General features: G+C 49.3%; 1 protein-coding gene across 3 annotated transcripts; it reads left to right on the forward strand.

Moving 5' to 3' along the window:
- The first annotated feature begins 1441 nt into the window (after nucleotides 1-1441).
- On the forward strand, nucleotides 1442-21757 carry TTC1 (tetratricopeptide repeat domain 1). 3 transcript variants are annotated; one of them, XM_039701246.1, is made up of 8 exons: nucleotides 1442-1485; nucleotides 2051-2377; nucleotides 10860-10920; nucleotides 11971-12083; nucleotides 12280-12316; nucleotides 14035-14183; nucleotides 16077-16131; nucleotides 21461-21757. In XM_039701246.1, the coding sequence occupies exons 2-8, from the start codon at nucleotides 2060-2062 to the stop codon at nucleotides 21592-21594; spliced, it is 867 nt and encodes a 288-aa protein (XP_039557180.1). In that variant the 5' UTR covers nucleotides 1442-1485; nucleotides 2051-2059; the 3' UTR covers nucleotides 21595-21757. The 3 variants fall into 3 exon arrangements, with proteins under 3 accessions (XP_039557180.1, XP_039557181.1, XP_039557182.1); XM_039701247.1 differs by having other exon boundaries at nucleotides 1450-1485; nucleotides 2054-2377; XM_039701248.1 differs by lacking the exons at nucleotides 1442-1485; nucleotides 21461-21757 and adding an exon at nucleotides 20289-20472 and having other exon boundaries at nucleotides 1795-2377.
- Nucleotides 21758-22373: the final 616 nt, after the last annotated feature.

Genomic DNA, 22373 nt, shown 5'->3' on the forward strand with positions numbered 1-22373 from the left:
AATCCCATCCCTGCAGGCTCCCGGTTTTACACGGCTCCAGTCCAGCCCTTGGAACAAGAAGGCTTCCCCTTAGGGCACGGGGGGAGCTGGATACCCTGCGTTTAATAATTATAATAAATAATGAGGAGGTATTTTCCCAGTTCTGGGTTTATCAGCTCGAATTGTCACCTGGCTCATGTTGAATCTTCTGCTGTAGGCAGCAGTATGTAGGAATTTCTAAAGAGCCACTCAAGTGCAAAACCTCCCGAGTCTGTGGCTGGTTTTATCCAGGGTGTTGTTCCATCCCCTGGCACTGTTCAATCCTCCTTTGGACTTAGATTTGCAAAACCTTAACGCTTTATTTAATGTTGTACAAAACCTCGTGAGTCTGTGGCTGATTTTATCCAGGGGTGTTGTTCCATCCCCTGGCACAGTTCAAGTCTCCTTTTGGGCTCAGACTGGGAATACCTTAACTCTTTAATGTTGTACAAAACCTCCCGAGTCTGTGGCTGGTTTTATCCAGGGTGTTGTTCCATCCCCATTCAAGCCTCCTCTTGTGTTCAGATTTGGAATATCTTAAAACTTTAATGTTGTACAAAACCAGAATGGGGTGTGAGGCTGAGCAAGAGGAGCATCATCCCGATGTTCCAGGGAAAACCAAATATTCCTGAGCTGTACAAACATGAAATGTTCATGGGGAGAAGCAGGTCCTGAGGATCTCATGGGGTTGGACACAGCCAAGAGCTGGAGCTGCACCTGGGTCAGGGAAGTTCCTGGGATCAGTCCAGGCTGGGGAGGCACAGGTGGACAGGGAGGCGATGGGGGAGAGCTGGACATGGAAAATGAGCCCCCGTGCCCTGGGCTGATCCCCGTGGGCAGCAGGAAGGGTGGGGACTGTGCCCCTCTGCCCAGGGGAGACCCCACCTGCAGAGCTGCCCGGCACAGCCCGGAGCTGGAGCTGCTGGAGCCAGGCCGGGATGAGCAGAGCATGGAGCAGCTCTGCCGGGAGGAGAGGCTGGCTCAGCTGGGATCGGCCACCTGGAGAGCAGAGGCTTTGGGGTGAGCTCCCTGCGGCCTTGCAGGGCCTGAGGGAGCCACAGGAAACATGGAGACAGAGGAGAGGCTTTCGGGTGAGCTCCCTGCGGCCTTGAGGGCCTGAGGGAGCCACAGGAAACATGGAGAGATGGTTTACATCAGTGCGGCCCTGGGGAGAGAGAGGCCACGGGCGGGACGAGGCACCTGCCCTCACCTGCTCTCTTCTAGTCTCACCTGCCCTCTCCTAGTCTCACCTTTCACCTGCCCTCGCCTGTTCTCACCTGCCCTCGCCTGTTCTCAACTGCCCTCGCCTCCTCTCACCTGTTCTCACCTGCGTTCCCTGCCCTCACAACAGAGAACTACAGTTCCCGGCATGCCCCGCGCGCGCCTCCTCGCCCATTGGCTGCCGCGGCCGGAAGCGGCCCCCTCGCGCCGGGGGCGTGGCGGAAGCCGGAAGCGCGGCTGGCGCAGGTGAGTGCGGGCCCGGGGCTGCGGCCCGGCCCGGGGGGCCCGGGCCGGGCCGGGCCGGATCCGAGCTCGGCAGTTCCCGCACTCGCGGGCGCCGTGTCCCGGCCCCGGCTCTCTGCACGGCACATGGCATCCGGGGAAGTTGCCCCTGCCCCAAAAGATCCCAGTTTCCCTTCGGGATGTCAAGAGCACTGTAAAGATTTGTAAATGTGGCTGAGAGCAATTCAATCATTAAATACGTGTAGATGTGTATAAACATGCAAGGGGAGGGGGCAGAGCAGGGCCAGGCTCTGCCCCGGGCCCAGCGATGCCCCAGAGCCCTGGGCAGGGCTGAGCCCAGCAGTTCCCTGCCCTGGGCAGTGCCAGCCCCGGGCAGAGCCCAGAGAGGGGCTGGGGTCTCCCCCCGGGGTGTTCCCCATCCCCCCTGTGCCCTGGTGTGGGAATGCAGGGGTGGCCCCAGGGCCCCCTGTGGTTCCCTCCCTCCCCGGGTGCTGGGATTCGTTTGCTGATGGCTGTTAATGATGATAATTGAGTGTCACTCCTTTCTCATCTCCACAACCCCTCCCAGCAGCCCAGCATGGAAGAATTCAAAGCTGCGAGCCCGCTTGAGGAGTCACTGCACCACCTGAAGCTGTCGGAGCAGAAGGCTCCAGAGACTGGCCCCAGAGATGCCCAGCACCCCCAGAGCCTGGGCAGGGGCTGTGCCCCCTCCCCAGGCCAGGAGCCTGCAGAGGAGTGCTTCCATGACTGCCAGGACTCCTTTGAGGCCAAGGCAGCTGTGCTGGATGATGAAGGGAACGTTCAGGATGACGGCAGCAGCTCCAGGAAGCAGACAGAGCTAGAGGAAGAATACTTGCTAGAGCTAGAGAAAGATATGCCAGAGGAGGAGAAACAGGTAATGCAGAGCACAGTGCTGGTGTGGGATGATCTGTGCAGGTATTAAATAATCTGTGTATGAAATAATCTGTGTGCAGGTGTAAAATGATCTGGGTATGAAATAATCTGGGTACGAAATAATCTGGGTATGAAATAATCTGTGTGGGTGCTGGTGTGGCATGATCTGTGTGCAGGTATTAAATAATCTGTGTATGAAATAATCTGTGTGCAGGTGTAAAATGATCTGTGTACGAAATAATCTGGGTATGAAATAATCTGTGTGCAGGTATGAAATAATCTGGGTATGAAATAATCTGTGTGCAGGTGTGGGATGATCTGTGTATGAAATAATCTCTGTGCAGGTATGAAATAATCTGGGTATGAAATAGTCTGTGTGCAGGTGTGAAATAATCTGTGTGCAGGTGTGGAATAATCTGTGTATGAAATAATCTGTGCAGGTGTGAGATGATCTCTGTGCAGGTATTAAATAATCTGTGTGCAGGTATGAAATAATCTGGGTATGACATAATCTGTGTGCAGGTATGAAATAATCTGGGTATGAAATAATCTCTGTGCAGGTGTGCAGTGATCTCTGTGCAGTCACTGTTGGTGTTTGGAGTGCTCTGGCTCTGACACAGAGCCACCTTTAAAGCCCTCGAGTGTCTGGATTTTTCTAAATTCCCTCTTTTAGTAACAAATGTTTGTGGCTCTCCCTGCTGCCCTTATTCCAGGGCAGGTTCTGTGTGCCCCGAGCAGAGGGTGGGGTGGCTGTGACTCAGGAATTTGTAATTTCAGCAGCAGAACTCTCCCTGCTGCTGCTGTGACTGTCTGTGCATCCCTGGGTGCCTGCAAGGTGCCTCTCCAAACCCAGCAGATTTCAGGATGGTTTTCCTGAAGGTTGGTTGTGGGTTCAGCTGGAGTAGATCCCTGTGCATTACTGGGGCTCCAGTCAAACAGAAGCACATGAAAGGTGTGGGATTGTTGGCTTTCACTGCTGTCACACTGGACAAGCTCATCCTGCAGCAGGGAACAGGCAAATGCAGTTTTTCATCTGTAGAACCAATCTTTGTAAATATAGAGGTTCCCTGAGGTGGAAAAGCAATACTGGGGAAGAACAACATGGGGTGGAGTGTCCTTGGAGTAGGAGTGGGACTAAAATACTCCTGGTGTCTGCTGGGAATCCCTTTGGATCTCTGTGCCTCAGTCTGGGCTCTGAATGGGCAGAGTGGTGCTGCCAGGTGAAATTCAGTCGTGAAGAGTGGGGGTGGCAGTGCCAGGAGGTGTTCTGCTGCATCCTTGGGGCATTTCAGTGCAAGCCTGTGCCCAGAGCCAGGGGCATCTCTGGCACAGCCCCTCTGGCTCCCTGTGCTGCTGTTTAACTAGCCTAGAAGCTTTTGTCCTGTGTTTAATTAGAATCTCCTTTATTGCAGAGCATCCTGGAGTCCCCCTGGGAAGTCAGGGTCTTGTGGTTGCTGTTGTAGGAAGGAGTTTGTTTGATTTGGGGGTTTTTGCCCCAAACAGGGCATCCTCCAAATGCATCTCTCAGGTGCTGAGCAGAGGGCAAAAATCCTGCCTTGACCTCACACACAAAAATCATTTCTTTGCCCTTGGGTTTTTCCAGTGAGAGTGAGCAGTCCCTTTTTTCTCCTGGTGTTTATTCCTGTCCAGTGAGGAGCACTGCCAGCATGAGTCACCCTGGGGCTGCAGCACCTGCCTGGCACTGGAGAGCTTTGAGAGAAACTGCTGAAAACTGGGGGAAATTGTTCTGGAGCTGAACTCTGAAAAGAGCAGCAAGCCTGGCAATGGGCTGTGTTCATTTTCCTGCTGTTCCTGGTTTGGGTGTATTTTTAGATAATCATCTCATTTTGCACATGGATCTTTGCCTGCTGTCAAATGACCAAAATAATTGGGAATGCTGAATGTTGGCACTCAGCTTTGTGGAACTCCTCTGAAAGGGGCAGTGGGAGTGCAAAACAACAACTGCTTCAAACGGGGAAGGTTTCCTCAGAGAAAGGCTGGGGCAGCTGCAGCTCTCATCTTCCTGCAGGTTTATTTCCAGTGGTGTTGAGCAACTCTGCCCTTCAGGGTGGTTTGTGATTTCAGCTGCCCAAACAGAGGGGTTCTGTCTCACCAGCACCACAAGTACTGCATCAGCAGGTTTGGTGTTCCACTGAGAGGTTTCTGAATCTTGCAGATTTTCAGTTGTAGTTTTTTTTCTCTAGTAAAATATTGCTGGTGTGTGATCCAGGCAGAGCTGCAGAACTCTGAATGCAGAGCAGAATCAGGAGCTCAGACAGTTGTGACAGGCACTGGAGTGGCCCCTGCCGTGATCTCCCCTGGGCAGGTCACTCCTCAATTGCTGCTCCACCTCTGCTCCTTGTACTTGCTGCTGATGGCCATGAATTTATTTTTCAAAGTGAAACATTCTGTATATTCTGATTATAAAAGATTCTGTTAAATGCTGCAGCTTTTAAGGAAAAGTCCTGCAGTCCCAGTCTTAAAACAGTGCTGTACATTCATTTACTCAGAACTTTTTTAAACCTTTTAACCTCCTTCCAATGACTCAAAAGGTTGGGGTTTTTTGGGAAGGGCAATGTGATTTTTTATTTATTTTTATTGCAGCTGCAGCAAAGGAGACAGAAATAGTCAGCAGTGGTTTTTGGCTGCTGAGGTGGGAGCAGCCTCCCAGCAGTGCTTGCTGGGCCCTTGTGAGCCCGTGCTGGCACACCTCAGGGCCAGGGCAGCTCTGAGGGAGGTGGTTCACAGCGACACCAAGCTGCATTTTTAGATCCTGGTTGAAGCAGACATCAAACAGCAGCTGCTGCTGGCACCTGGGGAGATGGATTTGATTTGGCTGCTTGCCTACAGCACAAAAGCTCCCCAGGAACTGGTGCTGCAGCACCAGCCATGAGCTGGGCTCAGGGCACAAGGAGAGCTGGGTGTGAGCCCTGCTCCAGTCAAGCTTGTGGAGCTTCACCTCCTCAGGTTGGGGTTTTTGTTAGCAAACCCACTGCTGTGCTCAGCAGCTGGAACAAACGGGCTCTGTGGAGGGTGTTCAGTGCTGGGCTGGAGGAAAAGCCTCTGATTTATTCTGGAGGTGCACAGGCAGGTCCTGGGCCTGCTCTGGGTGTTGCAGATTCCAGCTCAGAGTAAAACACTCACCTGTGCAGAGGCTGCTGCAGAGCTCAGAGGGAAGGAGCCAGGGAGGGATTGTGTGTTTTCTCTCATTACATTTCAAGGGCCCCATACAGGGAGATTTCTAAGGTTTAGCAGCAGGATTCCTTCCAGGGAGACAGCAGGGATGCCCTAAGAAATCTTCTGTGCACAGAGAAGCAAAACAAGAACTTGCAGGGATATTAAGACACAAACCTGTAAGAAGTGTTCTCAAAGCCAGAGCCTGGTTCCTTGCCTGGGGTTGCACCTCTGAGCTTTTCAAGGATTGCAATTCACCTCTGCAGGGTTTGGTTGTTGTTTCACAAGGCTGCTGCTGCTGCCTCAGCAGAGGCACTGAGCAGCAAATTGCTTTTGATGCATTCCAAGCAGATTTTGCTGGCTGCTTGTCAGTGACAGTGATGGCTTTGACATGGGGTGCTCTGCAGAATGAATCTGAGGACAGCCAGCAGCTGCTGCAGGGTCATTGTTCAGCCTGGCCAGCCCTGTCTGAGGGCACCCTTTAATGAGGAGCTGATCCAGTGCAGCACTCCCAGTCCCTCAGCTCCTCCCTGTGGCAGATGCTGTCCTGTCCTGTGGCAAGGACTTCAGCACCTGGCCTCTAATTTTGGGTATGGAGGCCTGTGTTCTGTGAGACACTCAATAAACACCAATATTCCTGCTGGGCAGTTCCTTCTCTGGCCTCTCCATGTGCCTGGATCACAATTCCTGTTTGACAGCAGGAAATGGGTCAGCAAGACAAGCAAGAGGAGATTCTTGAGGAGTGTCTTGTGAGCAGCTCTGTAAGAATGTGGTGGAACTGAATTGAAGAAATAGGATTTTTCAGTGATGCCTGAGATTCCTCCTGGGCTAAAGAGTAAAATTTCCTTTTTATAACCCTCCAGTTTGCTGCAGGCTCTAGGATATGTTAGAGAACATTGGCTTAGTGAAGAATTTCCTTTAAGCTGCCCCCTCCTCACCCTTCCTTTCCTCCCCGTGCCTTTGGGTTGATCCCATTGTTTCCATAAGGGGAAGCTTCTGTATAGAATAAAACATCCTGTTCCATGTCCTGAGTTAAAGCCTGGAGGAGAACATTGAGCAGCAAATCTGTATCTGCTGGAGTCATTAAGTGCAAGAGCTGGTGAGAAGGATTTGAATAAAAGCTGGAATTAGAATCTCCCTGTGTGATTTCTAATTCTTTGAGTTTTAAACAAACAAAACTCTTTTGCTGAGTGGCAGTTCAATAGGAAGAGGGGAAATTGTCCCTTGGTGTCCCTTTGAGTGCTGCTGGCTGAGTCCTGTGTTCAGCTGTGCATTTCAGAGTGCTGCTGTCACATCCAGCCTTTCCCCTGTGCTGATGGGTTTGTGGGCAGCTCCTGTCCCTGCCCCAGGCTGCTCCTCTGCAGCACCAGGGAGGAATGGCAGGAAGAGGCACACTTAGGCTGGGCTTAACTGGAGCTGGCAGGGAGGGCTGTGACCTCCTTCCCTGGTCTGGGAATGCTGCTTCCAATTCCGTGGGATTGGGTGATTTGGTGGTAGAAAGAGGAAAGTTCTTCTGTGTGCAATCCCAGGGAGCAGGGACAGGCCAGGTCCATCCCTGCCTTTGTCCTGGAACCTCCCAAGTGCAGCTTTGGGTGTTTTCAAGATTTAAAAAGGGGATTTGGGGGTGACTCCAACCCTAAACTGAAATCCAAAGGCTGGGATGCAGGATGGAGCAGTAGCTTCCCAAAACTGCAGGGGGAGGCAGACAGCTGCTGCTGAGTGACTGAGAAGTGGGACTGGCATGAAAAATGCATTCCTGATCTGCTTAAAATCCCAGTTCTGTGCCCCCTCTGAACTGCAGGAATTTGGATGCCCCTGGTTTTGGTGACCTTCCAAGGGGCTGAGGGGCAGGCTTACTGGAAGCAGAATGTCTCCAGAACTGGAGCCAGGAACAGTTCCCAGCAAAGGGAAATCCAGGATCAGTCCCAGCACAGCAACAGCCAGAGGAAATGTTGTGGGCAGTGTCACAAACTGAGGCTGTTCCTTCAGCTCCCACTGGCTGCTCAAGGATTTCACTTGCAGCACTTCTGTGGCATTGCTCACTTCCCCAGGAAACAGGGAATGTGTAGGTTGCTGTCTTCTCTGATAGCAGATAAATGCTGCTATTACTGTAAAAATTACATTTCATATCCAAATAAAATTTATTTATAATTGTATAGTTATAAATAAATTCTAGAAAATTCTATTTTATATAATGTTTTTCTTGTTAACCCTGAGTGTTTTGGCAGAGCAGCCGAGGTGCAGGGGCTGTGTGGGATTTAGGTTTGTACTTTATTGTCACGAGGCCAGGCTGTCCCTTGTCATGACTTGAGATCATCTCCAGCAGTCCTGGCTTTGCCAGGCAGGTTTGGGTTAAATACTGACTTTTTCTGGGTCTGGGATTGGAATTCTGTACCAAATTTAAACATTTCTAATCAGACCCTGTGAGAATCATCACCAGTTACATTCAGTTATTTCTTCTGAGCTTCAAAAAATATTTAAACCACATCACAATCAGTGCCTGCCATGCAATTTGTCATCTTTGCATTACTAAAATTCACCAAAAAACCCAAACCTTCAGTTTTTGCTGCCAGTGAAGAGCAGAAAATGCTGCCCTGGGGGCTGTGGGTGCCTGCAGGGCTGTGTGTGAGCAGCCCTGGGGCAGGAGCAGCCCAGGGTGGCTTTTCCTGGGAATCTGGGAGTCAGGCTGCCCTCATTCCCTGCCAGGGAGGGAGGGAGGGCAGCTCCTGGGGTGTCTGGGGGGATGCTGGAGTGCTTTGGGGTTTCCCCTGGATCTGAACAAGTTTTCCCAGCCTCCCTGCAGCAGTGCAGCTGAAATGGAAATCCTAAGAGTTGTAGGAATCTGTTCCAGGAGTGTCTGACTGGATGGAGGAATAAATAATGCATTTATCTCACACCCAGCCTGCTTTGCAGGGCAGTGCCTTTGGCATGTGAGGGGCTCATCCATTTTTCATGCTCCACATTTGGTGGAAAAGCCAGAGGAATTGGCTTTGAGATGTTGCTTCTTGGTCACTGATACCTGAAATGCAAATCCATCCATGTGCAGGAGGTTCCCTACAGAAAGAGAAATCACCCTTTAAAAATACTTTGGCCACTCATTTTGGAAGTGAAAGCCATAAACCAGGGATATGTTGAAAATGTTGGTCAGGCTCTCACAGAAATGCAAGCTTTGAACCATTGCTGCTTTGCAGGGAGCAGAATAATTTTAGAAATGCATAGAAATGAACCATTGCTGCTTTGCAGGGAGCAGAATAATTTACAAAATCATACACAGAGCTCTTAAAAGTGCTGCTTTGTTGCTTTGTTGTTTTTCCTTTTAGCCCTTTTTTAATATAAAGCTTATTCTTCTGAAGCTTTCTTGCTGCAAATCACTTTTTATATTAGCATTTAATGTATAATTAGGGTAAACATGTAATATTTTAAAATTATTTGGATAAAATGAAACAAAATATTGATAATACAGGTGAAACTTTTCATCCAGCATCCTTTGATTCCAGGGTTTCTGCCTCAGGACTGCTGTGAGCATGCTGTAATTGTGTTGATAATAAAAATCCTTTCATTCTCGTGGAGCTGTAAGTGAACCCTGTGCAGCAGAGAGTGCTCGTGGCACTGAAAGGCCACTTCTAAATAGGTCATGAGCAATGAAGTCAGTGGGGTTTGTGTTTCAGGCAGCCCTTCCCCTCTCCGAGGGCATGGTGGAGATCTTTCCAGCAGGATCCTCATCCCAGGCCTGCCCTGTGCTGAGATGGGGCTGCTTTGTTCAGTGCCACCAGAGGCTGGATCATTGTCAGCCTTTGTGCACTGCACAGTATTTAAAATATTTATTGTCAGCCTTTTTGTGAGGTCCAGGCAGGAGTGTGTGTCTGCTCCCTGGAAATTGGAGGTGTGGCAGTTCCACCCTCCCTGTGCTGAGCAGCAGAGTTCTGCATTACAGAGCTTTGGGGTTTTCATGCAGCCTGAAGTGTGGAATCTGTATGGTCATGTTATAAAGCAGCAGGTGTGTCCCTTGGGGTGCTGTGGAAGGGCCTGGGGTTTGTCAGCCCTCCCTGAGCAAAGGCACTGCCTGAACACAAGAGTTTGTGTGCCCTGTGTTTTGTGGGGTTTCTTTAAAATGTGAGCACTGATGGCTATTGGAAAAACTAATTAATCAGCAGTAGGAACAAATGTGATGGTCTGGGCATGTATCAAAGGGGTCAGAAGAGATTCTGCTGTGGAATTTCATGCCCTGACTCGGTGTCCCTCCCCTGAGGCTGGTCTGTTCCCGAGGTGTGCCAGTGGTCAGGGGAATGAATCCCCAAAGCCCCAGAAGCAGGAGGGAGAAGCTGGCATTTTGAGCTGTTTGTCAGCTCCTTGGCAGAGCTGGAGCTGCTGCAGTGCTCCACACTCTGTACTATATTTAGCTGTTTCCAAGGAGATGTTCTGTGTGATATTGATAATTGCATTAATCCTTGATTCACACAATCTGCAGGAAAGGAAACTGCTCCTTTTCCTACTGTTGGCTTTTTAATTGCTCAGTGATCTGTCATTTCCAGACACCTCCACTGAAGTCCTTTGTGTGCTGGGAGAAAATCCAGTGCTCCAGGGATGGTTTTGTAGCCCTCCTGAGCTCTGTGGTGTTCCTGCCCTTGCCTGCTTTGTTTCAGGAGTGTCTGCAGTGTCAGGGGGTGGCAGGGCTGGCCTGGGGACATCCTGAGTTTTCTGTGTCACCGGCTGAGCCTGAGCCTGGCCTCCCCTTGTGCCAGCATGTTCATGGTTGAGAGCACAGCTCTGCTCACACGTGCAGCTCTCACTGCACAAAGAACCTGCTTCTGGGGGTTCACTTGCTCCCCCTAAGAAATCTTCCAGGGCAGGAATCTTTCTCAGCCTGGACCTTCTCCTTGTGCATCTCTGAAAATAACCGGAATTGCTGAGGTGGAATTATTTCAAGCAAAACTTGTGAGACTTTACATTTAAAATACATTCTGCACAGTTGACCTGCAGTGAGTGAATTAAATGGAGTTGGAAAGGAGAAGCAAACAGCCAGTAAAAGCTGATGTGTTGGGTTAAAGCATGGAATTCTCCATGGATGCTCTCCCTGCATCCTGGTGGCTGTGGAGTGGAGCTTTTTAATTGCCTTGCTGTTACACTCCAGTGTTTCATGGGTCTAGAAAGCATTTCATGTCACAGGGTCTACAAGCAGATCTTGGCAGAGTTAAAACTCTTCAGGTTCTGTTTTATTCTGCTTCCCTTCAGTACTTTATTTGGAGCTGCAGCTGACCTAGTTGCTCATTTCAGTGAAATACTCTGAGACATTGTCTTTCCTTTTGCAGAAAAGAAGAAAGGAGAGCACGGGGCTGAAGGAGAAGGGAAATGAGCACTTCAAGAAAGGAGGTGGGTTGGACATCTCAGAACACCCCGTGCATGGCAGAGAACCCCACATTAGCACTGAGCCATCGTGGTGGTGCTGCAGGAAGCTCTGAGGAAGACCTCACACACTTCTTGTTGAATTTTCTCACCTCTTGCATTTTTCATCCAGGGAGAGACAGAGCTATCAGACCTCCTTTAGAGTTGTTTAAATCCAAAGGTTTGGATACTAAAGCAGGATTCCCACGAAAGCTGAGTGTGTACATACAAAACCATGGATTTTGGACTGCCTTCCAAGAGCCAGGCTTTCTTTTACTGATCAAAAAAAGGCTTCCTTGGGGCTCTGAGTTGGGCTGATGGTTGTGCTTAGAATTGGTGCAAGATCTGGGACTCTGTTTTGTAGCCTTTATACATTGATTTTAGTGAACAGACTGAAGGGGGGAAGTGGTTTTGAACCTGCCTTTGATTGAACCTGCTGTGGGTGGAGGATTCCCAGAGAAAGCAGGGATTGCAGGCTCCTGCTTCCCTCAGTCAGCAGGACACAGGCAGGGGATGGATCTGTGTGCCCTGAGGAGCAGCAGAGGCTGCAGATGCCTCGTGGAGTCTAAGGGAGCAGCCCTGGGGATGATCCCCAGCTCTGGAAGGCATCAGAGAGGGCAGGAGGGAAGTGCTGAGCCCAGGAGAGGCTCAGGCCTGGAGAGCTGCTGGAGTCTCACCCCTGGCCTCTCCTGGATCTTTCAAGGTGAAGTTGATGTGGCCATGGAAGCTCCCTGCAGCTGCTCTGGCAGTGCAGTGACAGCCTCCAGCACTCCTCCCAAAGGGATCCCACCTCTGCCCAAGAGGAAACAATGTCAGGGATGATTTACATCCACTCCTGCTGCACTTGTTCCATTCAGCTCAGGAGTGCATTCCTGCTTTTATTAGCAAAATTAAGTAAATCCTAAAAGAATCAATTGTTTTATGAACTCAGTAATGTTCTTTGAGAGCAGATATTGAGAACTGTTCCCAAAGGAGACTCAGCCATGGGGTTCAGTGGGTGGAAATGAATGGTTTGGTTTGGGTTTTGTTGCTCTGCAGATTATGGAGAGGCAGAAGAATCCTACACCAAGGCTCTGCAGATCTGCCCAGCCTGCTTCCAGAAGGACAGGGCTGTTCTGTTCTCCAACAGAGCTGCTGCAAAAATGAAACAGGTCAGTGCTGCTTTCATTCTGTGTCACACTGACTGAGGCTGCCACAAATTGCACAAATGCAATTGTGAAGTGAGCAGAGCCCTCCAGGACCAGGCTGTCCCCATCCCCACCTTGTCCCCAGCCCAGAGTGCCACCTCCAGGGCTGGGGACATGAAGAAATATGCCTTCAATGTAACAAAAGTGTTTTGTGTTCTAGGACAAGAGAGAGGCTGCCCTCACTGACTGCACCAAAGGTACTTTTTCCTCTCTGTGCTGCTCTTGTGCCAGATTTTTATACATCACTTGTGTCATTTAGTGCCTTTACTGCAGAGCTGTAATTCTGGGCATAAGGGGCTTTAAAGAGCTGAACAGAAAACACCTGATTTGTATTACTTATTTTGTGAAATGTCTGTCAAGCCTTTCCTGTCTGCAGTGATTTACTTTCTATTCTCCTGTACCATAAGGCTGCAGTTTGTACTTGTTTGTAATAGGAAAGGGTTTTCTGTGGAGACTGTTTCCCACACCTGTGATTTCAAACCCACTTCCACCTGCCCAAATCCTGGTTTAATCCCAGCTTCCAAAGAATTCTGAGGCTTTATAGAGTTAACAGCATTATCAAGTCCCTTTCCTGCACAGCTTTTGCTTTGTCACCAGGGCTTATGTTCCCCTGTTCCTGCCCTGCACAGTTCTGTCTCTGCACCTTCTGGTGGAATCAGTTCAGCTGTGCTTTGCTTTATTGCTTCCACCCACTCACCCACCCTCGAGTGTTTGTTAAACTCCCTGTGACAGCTGGGGAAAAAATCCAAATTACCAATCAGAGAACTAATCCAGTGGCTGTGTGCCAGCACTGCCTGCACAGAAATGGGAGCTGTGCTTGCTGAAAGGGCTCCTGGAGGTACCAAACCCTCCCTGGCCTCTCTCACTGGGGCTTTGCCTGGTTTTGGAGCTGCTGCTTTCTGAAAAACACCTTGAATTTTGCAGTGGCTCAGAGGGAATCAGTGTGCTTTGAGCAGGGAGACTTCAGCTGCCAGGGCCTGACACTCCCCAGGGACAGCAGCACAGCAGAGCAGTTCAGTCACCTGCAGCTTGCTGCCTGTGCCATTGCCTTTGTCCTTGCCAGAAGATAAACTGGAATATTTACCTGGATAAGCTGAGATTTAATTGTCCCCAGAACCATTTTAATGAGCTGGGAATTATAAAATGGACAGACTTCTTTCTGTGATGAAAAATCCTCTTTCTGAGGTGAAATCTTTCACATTCCCTGTTTCTGTGGTGAAATCCTTCACATTCCCAGTTTCTGTGATGAAAAATGGATGAAGGAATTTTTGAGGAATTACCATGTGGAGGTGACTGCTGAGTTTAGCATTCAGTCTGAGCTGCCACTGCCAAGGGCCCTGGCTGCCAAGGGAAGGAGGGGAGGAAGAGCTGGGATTCAGTCAGGATGCCCCTCTGCCAGCTCACAGGGCTGAAATCACTGCTTGTGCATTCCCAACACAACCTGAACTGTTTGATATTAAATTCAGAAGAGCTCCAGAAATTCTCCTGGAGTTTGTCTCCACTTGAACTGAGATAAGCATGGCAAGGCTGATTTTCCCTGCTGTGTGTGTCTGGAGGGATGTTTAACTTTAGCTGCAATCTAATAATAGCCACTTGCTAAACACACAAAAACTGAAATATCTTGCAGGTCCTTCAAGTTTCTGTAGCATCACTTAGAATCCCTGCACGGATAGGATTGCACATTTAAAGCTTTGAGATCATAAATCACTTCCATCTGTGAGAGGTTGTGGACATTAAATGAAATATGATCATGAGACTGTCCCAGGCAGCTGCTTCTGAATTCCAGCTTAGCTTTAAGCTTGATCCTCAGTTACATTCTAAGGACAACTTACAAATGTAATACACACTTGAGAATTCATTTGAGGGCTGGAGAAATGTTTCAAGTACAATCCTGGGCTTTGCTTTTGTTTTGCAGCTGTGGAATTAGACCCTCACTATGTCAGAGCTTTGCTGAGGAGAGCAGAACTCTATGAAAAAACAGAAAAATTAGATGAAGCTCTGGAAGATTATAAGGCAGTCCTAGAAAAAGACCCCTCAGTTCACCAAGCCAGAGAAGCTTGCATGGTAAGCTTAAGCATTTCAGTGAACTTTGGCCTAACTTATTTATCATTATTTTAGTTCAGCTTCACACCACTGAACCTGCAATGGATTCTGCCTCAGAAGGAAAAAAAAAAACCTCACGTGCATCACCTGCAAATTTGTCTCTAAACCCACTCTGAATATGTTGTTACAAAAATCTTCTTGAAAGGCTTAATTGTTTTAAGTCTCCATTTGGGAAAAGAAATCATTAGCAGTGATTGTGCCCCCCTTTTCCCCACACTGTGGTGTTGTAAGTGACAGATTAGGAACAGCTTTTATGGCATATTAGGCAAGAAACCTTGCCTGGAATGATTTCCTGGGGGACTGGATCAGTTGCACTGATGGCAGAAAATATTCTGCTTAACTGTGTGAGTGCTGTTGGTGGGGAGGGGTGACCCCATAAAACAGCTGAGCTCCCACAAAGGACCTGCTGCCTCTGGAGCTGGCCTGGGGCTTCCCCTGGGCCAGGAACAGCTCCCCAGGGAATGGGCACAGCCCAGAGCTCCAGGAGGGCTTGGACCCTGCTCCAGGGATGCCCAGGCTGGGCTTGTGCAGGGCCAGGAGCTGGGCTGGATGATCCTGGTGGTCTCTTCCCACTGAGGATAATTCAGGAGTCTGAGTCAGAGCCTTGGGGGTGGCTGGTTCTGTTCAGGCTGCTTGGAACCCCAGCCTGTCCTTGGAGCCCTGCAAAGGCAGGATTTTCTCCCAGTGGCTGTGCTCTGATGGTCCCACAGCAGAGCCCCCACAGTGCTGCTCCCTCAGGCCCAGCTCAGAATGCCCAGTGTTCATTCCTGATTTCTGTGCCTGGGTGCAGAGGGTGGGGTTCACACCCTCCTGCTCCCTGAGCTCCCTTGGCCAGGCTGAGCCTTTGGCTGCAAAACCCTTTGTCCAAAGTGCCCTCAAATTCCCCTGCCCTGGCATTTGGTCTGTTCTGCCTTCAGCTGGCAGATTTGAGGGGAGAAGCAAACTATTGAGACTAAAGCATAAAACTCCCTTCTTGAAAACCTGTTAAGGAAATCCTGACAGCTGTAATTTTACACTTTTCAAATATTCATCATAAATCTTTGCATTTCATAATGAAACCCCCCAAGTTTCAGCTGTGGACTCCACATTCCTGGTTACATCTCTGACCTGGAGGAGGCTGAGAAGCTTTGCTCTGCTGTCAGGTGAAAGTGTCTCTGCCTTGCAGGAATATCTCAGCATCTTTTTCCCCCTCACTGGCAATGAAAACGATGCCTCAAGAAAATCTGCAAATGGGCTTCATTCACAGTTAGGCAAATCTTCCTCCTCCCTGCCCACAGGAATGATCTCACCCTGCTCTAGGGAATGTCATGACCCTGTTAAGTGACAGATTAAAATATGAAATGCACAACAGTTCTTTGATTCCTGATGTGGTACCTGCTCCAATACTCGAGCACTGTTTGTATTTCAGGAGTGCAGAGCTGGGGTTTCATTTCAATCCTCAGTTATTTTTGACTTTTTCAATGCCAGACTAAACAGTTTGGAATTATCAAATTGTTCTCAAATCACCCCTATTGCTGCTTTCCCAGAAAGTTTCATTATATGGAAGCAGTGGTTAGGTTGGGGTTTCACAGGTGTGTAATTTTGGGAGAATTTCAGCCTCCACACAGTTTTTGAGGGATTTTAGGGCAGATGAAGAGATTGGCCAGAAGCAGCTGTACTTTGGGATGAGTGTCACAGACACCAGTTAAAAATGGGTGTCCACAAGGCATTCCTGGACTGGGAGGTGCTGCTCTGCTCTAGCAGTGCTCAGAGTTGGAACTGCACACCAGGATTTGTGTCTGTCACTGCTCACGTCCAAAATGGGAGCATTAGTGAAAGAAGGGATCTGACTCCAGATTTTCTCTCTCTCCACAGAGATTACCACAGCAAATCGAGGAGAGGAATGAAAAATTAAAGAAAGAAATGTTGGGTGAGTAGTATGTACTTCCATAAAAACCTTCACAATCTACTAGAAAAAATACATTAATAGAATCTCTTATATAAAATTTAAAGGAGGTAAATCTGAAAGGAAATATTTGTTCAATGTTAAACTAAGCTCCTGATTTCTTTGTAGTTCTCAATTGCTTGGTTTCACCTTCGGTAAATTGGAGACAAGGAATTCTCCCATGCAGAAAAGACCACGGGTTCCATTTAAAGAAAGAAAACTCAAAACCCTCTGAAACAATTTCATATTGGTGTATGTAAGAGCTGGGGAAGATGGTTTGACACAGCCCAACTGCTCAGCCCTTTCTCCCTGCAAATAAACCCTCAAAGCAAACATTCCCATGAAAGGGATAAGCCAGGGCTTTCACTAAACCTGTGCCTAAAGGAACTCCCCCAGCTGGAATAACTGGGCATGTTTGATCTGGGGGCTGAAGAAATAAATGTGATTCTTTCTGTAGCACTTCCAGCCCAGAGACCTCCAAGTGTTCGTGTTTGCCTTGATTTATTCAGCATCTCATTGCCTTGATTTATTCAGCATCTCATTGCTCTTTGGTTGGAGGCTGAGTTGGACCTAGCCAGGGTTAGCACCAGGAGTGGAATTGCCATTCCTAAGGCAGTGGTTGGCTGCTCTGCAGAAAATCAGGTTAAAGAAACTCAGCCTGTCTTTCACACTGATCCTGGGATGTTTGGGAAGAAGAGACTGTTTCAGCTTATGCTGATGTTTTTCTGTAATTTCTTTTCTGCAGCCTCTGATTTGCTCTGCCTTTGTTGTGCTCTGACCTAGCAGAGTGTCAGTGAGGCTTTGCAGAGCTTTGCAGGATCAGAGTCTGCTTCCCCCATTGTGCTGAGAACAAGCCCCAAATAAAGCAGGTTAAGGGTGATGGGGCTATAAATAAATGACAAATGCAGAAAATCTCCGGAAGGATCAGGCCCACTGGTAGGACATGGGATGGGTTTCAGCACAAAGTAATATGAAAATAATTCCTGATCTTTGCTGAACTCCAAAGGGCCTCACTAATCACAAGGGATTTGACTGGAACAGTAAATCCAGCCCCTGCACTGCTGCTTTTTTCCTGGGTGTCAGACTAGGTGGGATCTCTTTTAACAGTGGTAATACTTTAAAAGTGGCAGCTGAGATTTCAAAACTGAGCTGGGCTTTTGGAACCACTTCAGACTGTTTCTGTTGGGATTCTGGAGAGAGAAATCCCTTCCCAGTGATGTCACACAAGGAGTTCAAGCTGGAGAGCCAGACTGAGAGCAGGGCAGGACAACACAGCACCTGGGTTCATCCCCAGCCTCGTGTGTGGCAGGGTTGTGCCAGCTCTGGTTAAGTGACAGTGATGGTGGCAGTGGTGCTGTCACACACTCTGAGGGGTTTCTACAAAACATTCTCCTGAAATGAAGTCAGGAATGTGGGCAGCTCCTTCTCGTGAGTGCTCCAAGGTTCCCTGGGTGCTGTTCTTGGGGAGGCACTGGTGATGTCATGGAGGAAGGAAACCTTGCAAGGTTTGCAAAGTGCTGCAGCTCTGAGGTCAGGAAAGCCCTGGAGGGGGCTTGGATGGGAGTTCTGGAAGGAGTGGGAGAAGAGAAACTCGATGGAATGTGGTGGTTCTGAGATTCCTTTGGGTTGTTTTGTTGTACAGTGGATTTGTTGGAAGCTGTGCCCACTTTCCCACCCTTTCTGATGGCATTTCCCACTGCCCTGCCTCGTGCTCGTGGCACTGTGGCTGGGTGACTGCGCTTGGGCAGTGCCAGGGGCACATTCCTGCCTTCCCAGGGGGCAGCTCAGGTGCCTGGGCTGTATTCCAGACTTTTGGGCTCCAGCACAGCAAGTGAAGCATCCTGATAGTTCCAGGGCAGGCCTGCAGCAGAGCACTGACTCTACACTGAAATTAGGAACAGTGCCCAGTTTGTGCTCTGGCTCCTTTGGAGCTGATCCTCAGTCAGTGACTTTGCCTCTCCTGGTTTTGCTGAGCTTTTATTCTTCCAACTCAGGCAAGGCCTGGGTTGCCCAACCATCTCCCAGTGTCCTGAAACTGGAGCTGTGTACAAACAAAGGCAGACAAATGAGTGCATCCTCCTCCTTCCCAAGTGTGCTTCCTGTTTCCCAGGGCTGCAGCTCATTTCTGTCAGAGGCTGAAGCCCTGTGCAGGGCTGCTGTGTGAGTAACCCAGAGCACACATTCCTGCCTGGATTTTCCTTGTGGCCCCTGTGACTGCAGAGGCTGATGTCACCAGAAACATCCTGCTTTGTGGCCAGGCCAAGCCCACTGGTGCTGTGTCCCCAGGGATCTCCCTTTTGGGAGGCTGCCATTTCAGTGTCAGTTCTTGCCACTCTGATCATCTCCTCTGCCACTGAAGTTTGCTCAGGATGAAGGGAGCCCTGAGCTCACGTCACAGAGCTGACTTGGGGCAGGAGATTTGGAATCCAAGTGGCTTTTCCCTCTGTGCTTCCCTGAGCATCCTCTGCCCCAGTGACTGAGGATGTGAACAGTGACCATTTGCTGGAGGGTTTTTGTTTCTCTCCTTAAAGCCAACAATTTGCAATCTTGTTTTGAGACTTTTAATGATTGTGATATCTGGGACCACTGGGGAGAGGGTGTGAGGAGAGGGGAGCTTTGGAATGGTTTTAGAGGTTTGGGGGCCAGAGCTCCTCACCTGGGCCTTCCTGCCCAAAGGAGATTTTTCCAGCTACCTGAGATCAGCAAAGGCATTTATCAGGCTTTGTGCCTAAAGAATTCTGGGGTTTTTTTTTGTTGTTGTTGTTGTTGTTGTTGTTTGGTTTTTTTGAATCCACAGTTATGTTGTGTTTGCAGCTGAGCTGCTAAACCCCAACGCTGCCCAAGGTGATTTTAAGTAGTTAAATCAGAACCAAATTACAGTTCCAGTTCAGTCCTGATTTACCATTTAGGGAAGGGAGAAGGATTTGCCCTTGCTCTTTTAATTGCTTAAAAATGTTGGTAATACAAGAAGTTACACAGAGAAGAGACCTCATCAGGAAATTTGTCTTTTCTCCAAAAGAATTCTTTACACAAGCAAGATGGAGCTTTTCAACTTCCAAACCCCACATTAGCACCAGCAACTAAGCCAGAATTATTGCCAGAAAGACTGAATAGCAATTAATTTTGGCTGTTACATCTTAATGTAAATTGTGAGTAATCTTTTCCTGCATCTGCCTCTTTCAATAGGGTGTTGAATTGCAGTTTAGGTGGGTAATGAATCACAGACTTCTGAGCCCTAAATTGATTTTTACAGTTCTGTTTTCTTGTTAACCTCTGAATATTTGCTTTGGTGAAAAACCTGAATGCGCTGGAGTTGCAGGTGGAACACAAACAGAGTGTGTTTGAAAGAAAAAGAGCAAAATGTGTGAGAATAAGGGCAGAGGGAGGAGAGGGTGACCCTGCCTGGGGACAGGGAGTGCTGGAGGCTGGGCAGCCTCTGCAGCTGAGCCCCAGCTCCACGTGGTGCCTTTTCCTTCCTCCCAGCACAGGCTGTGAGGGAGCTTTTCTTTGCCAGGGGGTTGCAGTTCACTACAGCCCTTAATTTAGGGCTGAAAGGAGCTGAGGGAGGAGGAGACAGCTCCCCTACAATGCTGGCTCTGTGTGTGCCAGGACAGCAGCAGCAGCTCTGGGCTGGAGTGCCCGGAAAAGCCAAGGCTTTCTCCTGCCTCATTAACAATTAATTCAGTGTGGCTGCCCCACAGCCTGCCTGGGGAGGCACAGAGCAGGAAGGTGAGCTGGGATGTGCTGCTGGAATGATCATAAAGCCCAAATCCCTGCTGTGCTGGGGAGCTGCTCCAGCTGCAGGGTGGGTCCTGAGGCAGTCAGGGGGTGTTTATGGGTTTGGAAATGAGCATCCAGCTCCCTGCTATTGGAAAAAACCTCTCCAGTGTCCTGCCAGGCAAGCTCTGCTCTCCTGCCCAGCTGCAGGGCTGGGGGGCTCCAGCCATGCCAGATTCTGCAGCATTCTCCACTGAGACACTGCTCAGCCCTGACCTAAAGCTCAGCCCTGGCCAAATGTTTGTCCAGAAGTACAAAAAAACCTCTTTGTGTCACTCAGATGCTACCAAAATGCTTTTATAGCCAAAATGCTTTCAGGGTGCTGCATAAAGGGATGAATGTCATAGTTAATTTATCTTCAACAGGTGTACCTTAAAAAAAAAATGTACAAAGAGGTGAATCCTACCTGAGCTGCTGCTGGACTGGCTTTGGCCACATCCCTGAACCACCTCATCTGTGAATTCCCATTAAAAAAATCACGTTGAAGGAAACTTGTGTCTCCCCACCCATTTGCTTTGGTGGCTCAGGGGTAAGGCTGTCTTTTTCCAGATACTGGGAAGAAATCCTTCCCTGTGAGGGTGGGCAGGCCTGGCACAGGTGCCCAGAGCAGCTGGGGCTGCCCCTGGATCCCTGGCAGTGCCCAAGGCCAGGCTGGACAGGGCTGGAGCAGCCTGGGGCAGTGGGAGGGGTCCCTGCCATGGCAGGGGTGGAATAGGTGATTTTTAAGGTCCCTTCCAGCCCAAACCATTCCAGGATTCCCCTGCTCCAGTGTCCTTGCCCCAGAGGCCCAGGTGAGGTGAGCACAGTGCCAGGGGGCTCTCAGGACTCCAAGCCCCTCCAGGCAGGAATAGCTCTGGCATTCCCAGGTGTGGTTCCAGGCCCTTGGCTGCTGCAGCTGCTCAGTGGATTTTCCATGGCAGCAATTTCTGTTGTCACACTCAGCTCCCAGCAAAACAAAACCCATTCCCTGAGGATCAGTGCAGGTGGGAGCTTTTGGAAAGATGGGGCTTGCCTGGGGAGGCAAACCTTGAGAAGGCTTCAACTTGTCCAAACTTCTGCTTTCCTTTGGGAAATCTACAGTTCTACATTGAAACCAGGAGGAAAAGAATGTTTTTCTTTGAAAACTGGCCGTCTTCTTCTTTTGTGTTGTCATGCCAGGGGTGTGTGTGCAGCCAGCAGTGAAGTTGTTACCTCTGCTTCCTGTTTCACTTTATCTAATCTGTAATTTCTATTTAGGATTTTTAAAAGGATGTCCTTTTGTTGTCCTTCCCCTCTTACAGCTGTAGCAAGATCCATTTTCCAGAGTCAGGAATCACGTGTGCTCCATATACTGACTTTATTAACTCTCATACTCTGTGGATATTTAACAGTGATTATTTAATTCCTGCTAAGAGCCTAAATATCAACAAAATGCAGAGATTTCCTCAGCATTTACCTGAGCCGGATAAATCAGCAGGGCTGGGCTGCAGTTGGGTGTAATCCCTTGGGATTTTCCTCTGCTCAGCTCTCACTGTGTTCTCTTGGAATGTCACTGCAGGCAAACTGAAGGATCTGGGCAATTTGGTGCTGCGCCCCTTTGGCCTGTCAACAGAGAACTTCCAGATCAAACAGGATTCATCTACTGGCTCCTACTCCATCAACTTTGTCCAAAACCCCAACAACAACAGATAACATGGATTCAGTGTGCCTCTGCTCAGCCCGTGCCAGGATCCAGCAAACAACACCCTCCACCCCAGGGCAAGAGGAGACTCAGCAAACTCATTTCCCAGCTTGTGAAATTATTTGCAATGTGGATGTAAAGCAACTCATTCAACTTCTCATAGTGATAACTGTGTCCAGTGTGTGATTTATTCTTTTTTATTTATTTATTTTTCCCCTTCCCTCGTGGTGTTTGGCTTTTCCAAGGGGCAGTTCCTTGGTTTGAGCCACTCAGTGCTGGCAGCAGCAGCTCAGGGGAACCCAAAGGCTGGGACAGAGGCTGGTGGTGTCCTGGGAGTGGGGGGATCCAGCAGCAGCACTGCCCACCCTCAGCTGGGTGGGACTGGCACCCCTGCCCTCAGCTCTGCCCTGCAATCATGGATCTTCTAATAAAGGCTTGGTACTTCTGCTCCTGGGCTTGTGAGGTTCTTGCCTGGGCTGAGCCCTCCCCAAGGGGGGTTTGTGTTGAAGGTCCCACAAATGACACCTGGCAGGACAGTCAGAGGAAGCTGTGGGGTTTTGGGCCCTGCTTGCAGCAGTGCTGTCATTTAAGTTCACGCCACCCCTCCAGCAGTTTGTTTACTGGGTATTAATTTTTCTGAAGGCAGCAAAGACATTTTGTGCCTCCTTCTCCATCTGCACACCTTGTGAAGGTGCCTCCAAATGCAATGTGCTTGTCCCAGATCCATTCATGTTGCAGGGATGCACAGGAGCTGATTGCAGAAGGTCTCCACAGTAACTGGACCTTGAGG

The sequence above is a fragment of the Passer montanus genome, unplaced genomic scaffold, assembly GCF_014805655.1.
Source record: "Passer montanus isolate IOZ18808 unplaced genomic scaffold, ASM1480565v1 scaffold15, whole genome shotgun sequence".
In the NCBI taxonomy this organism is placed as follows: Eukaryota; Metazoa; Chordata; class Aves; order Passeriformes; family Passeridae; genus Passer; species Passer montanus.

Bases quoted from the DNA above. Each gene is read 5' to 3' on its own strand.
- TTC1 (XM_039701246.1), top strand. From the start codon at position 2,060: ATGGAAGAATTCAAAGCTGCGAGCCCGCTTGAGGAGTCACTGCACCAC. The intron at 2,378-10,859 runs GTAATGCAGAGC...TTCCTTTTGCAG, and splicing joins TGCCAGAGGAGGAGAAACAG to AAAAGAAGAAAGGAGAGCAC. The intron at 16,132-21,460 runs GTGAGTAGTATG...ATGTCACTGCAG, and splicing joins ATTAAAGAAAGAAATGTTGG to GCAAACTGAAGGATCTGGGC.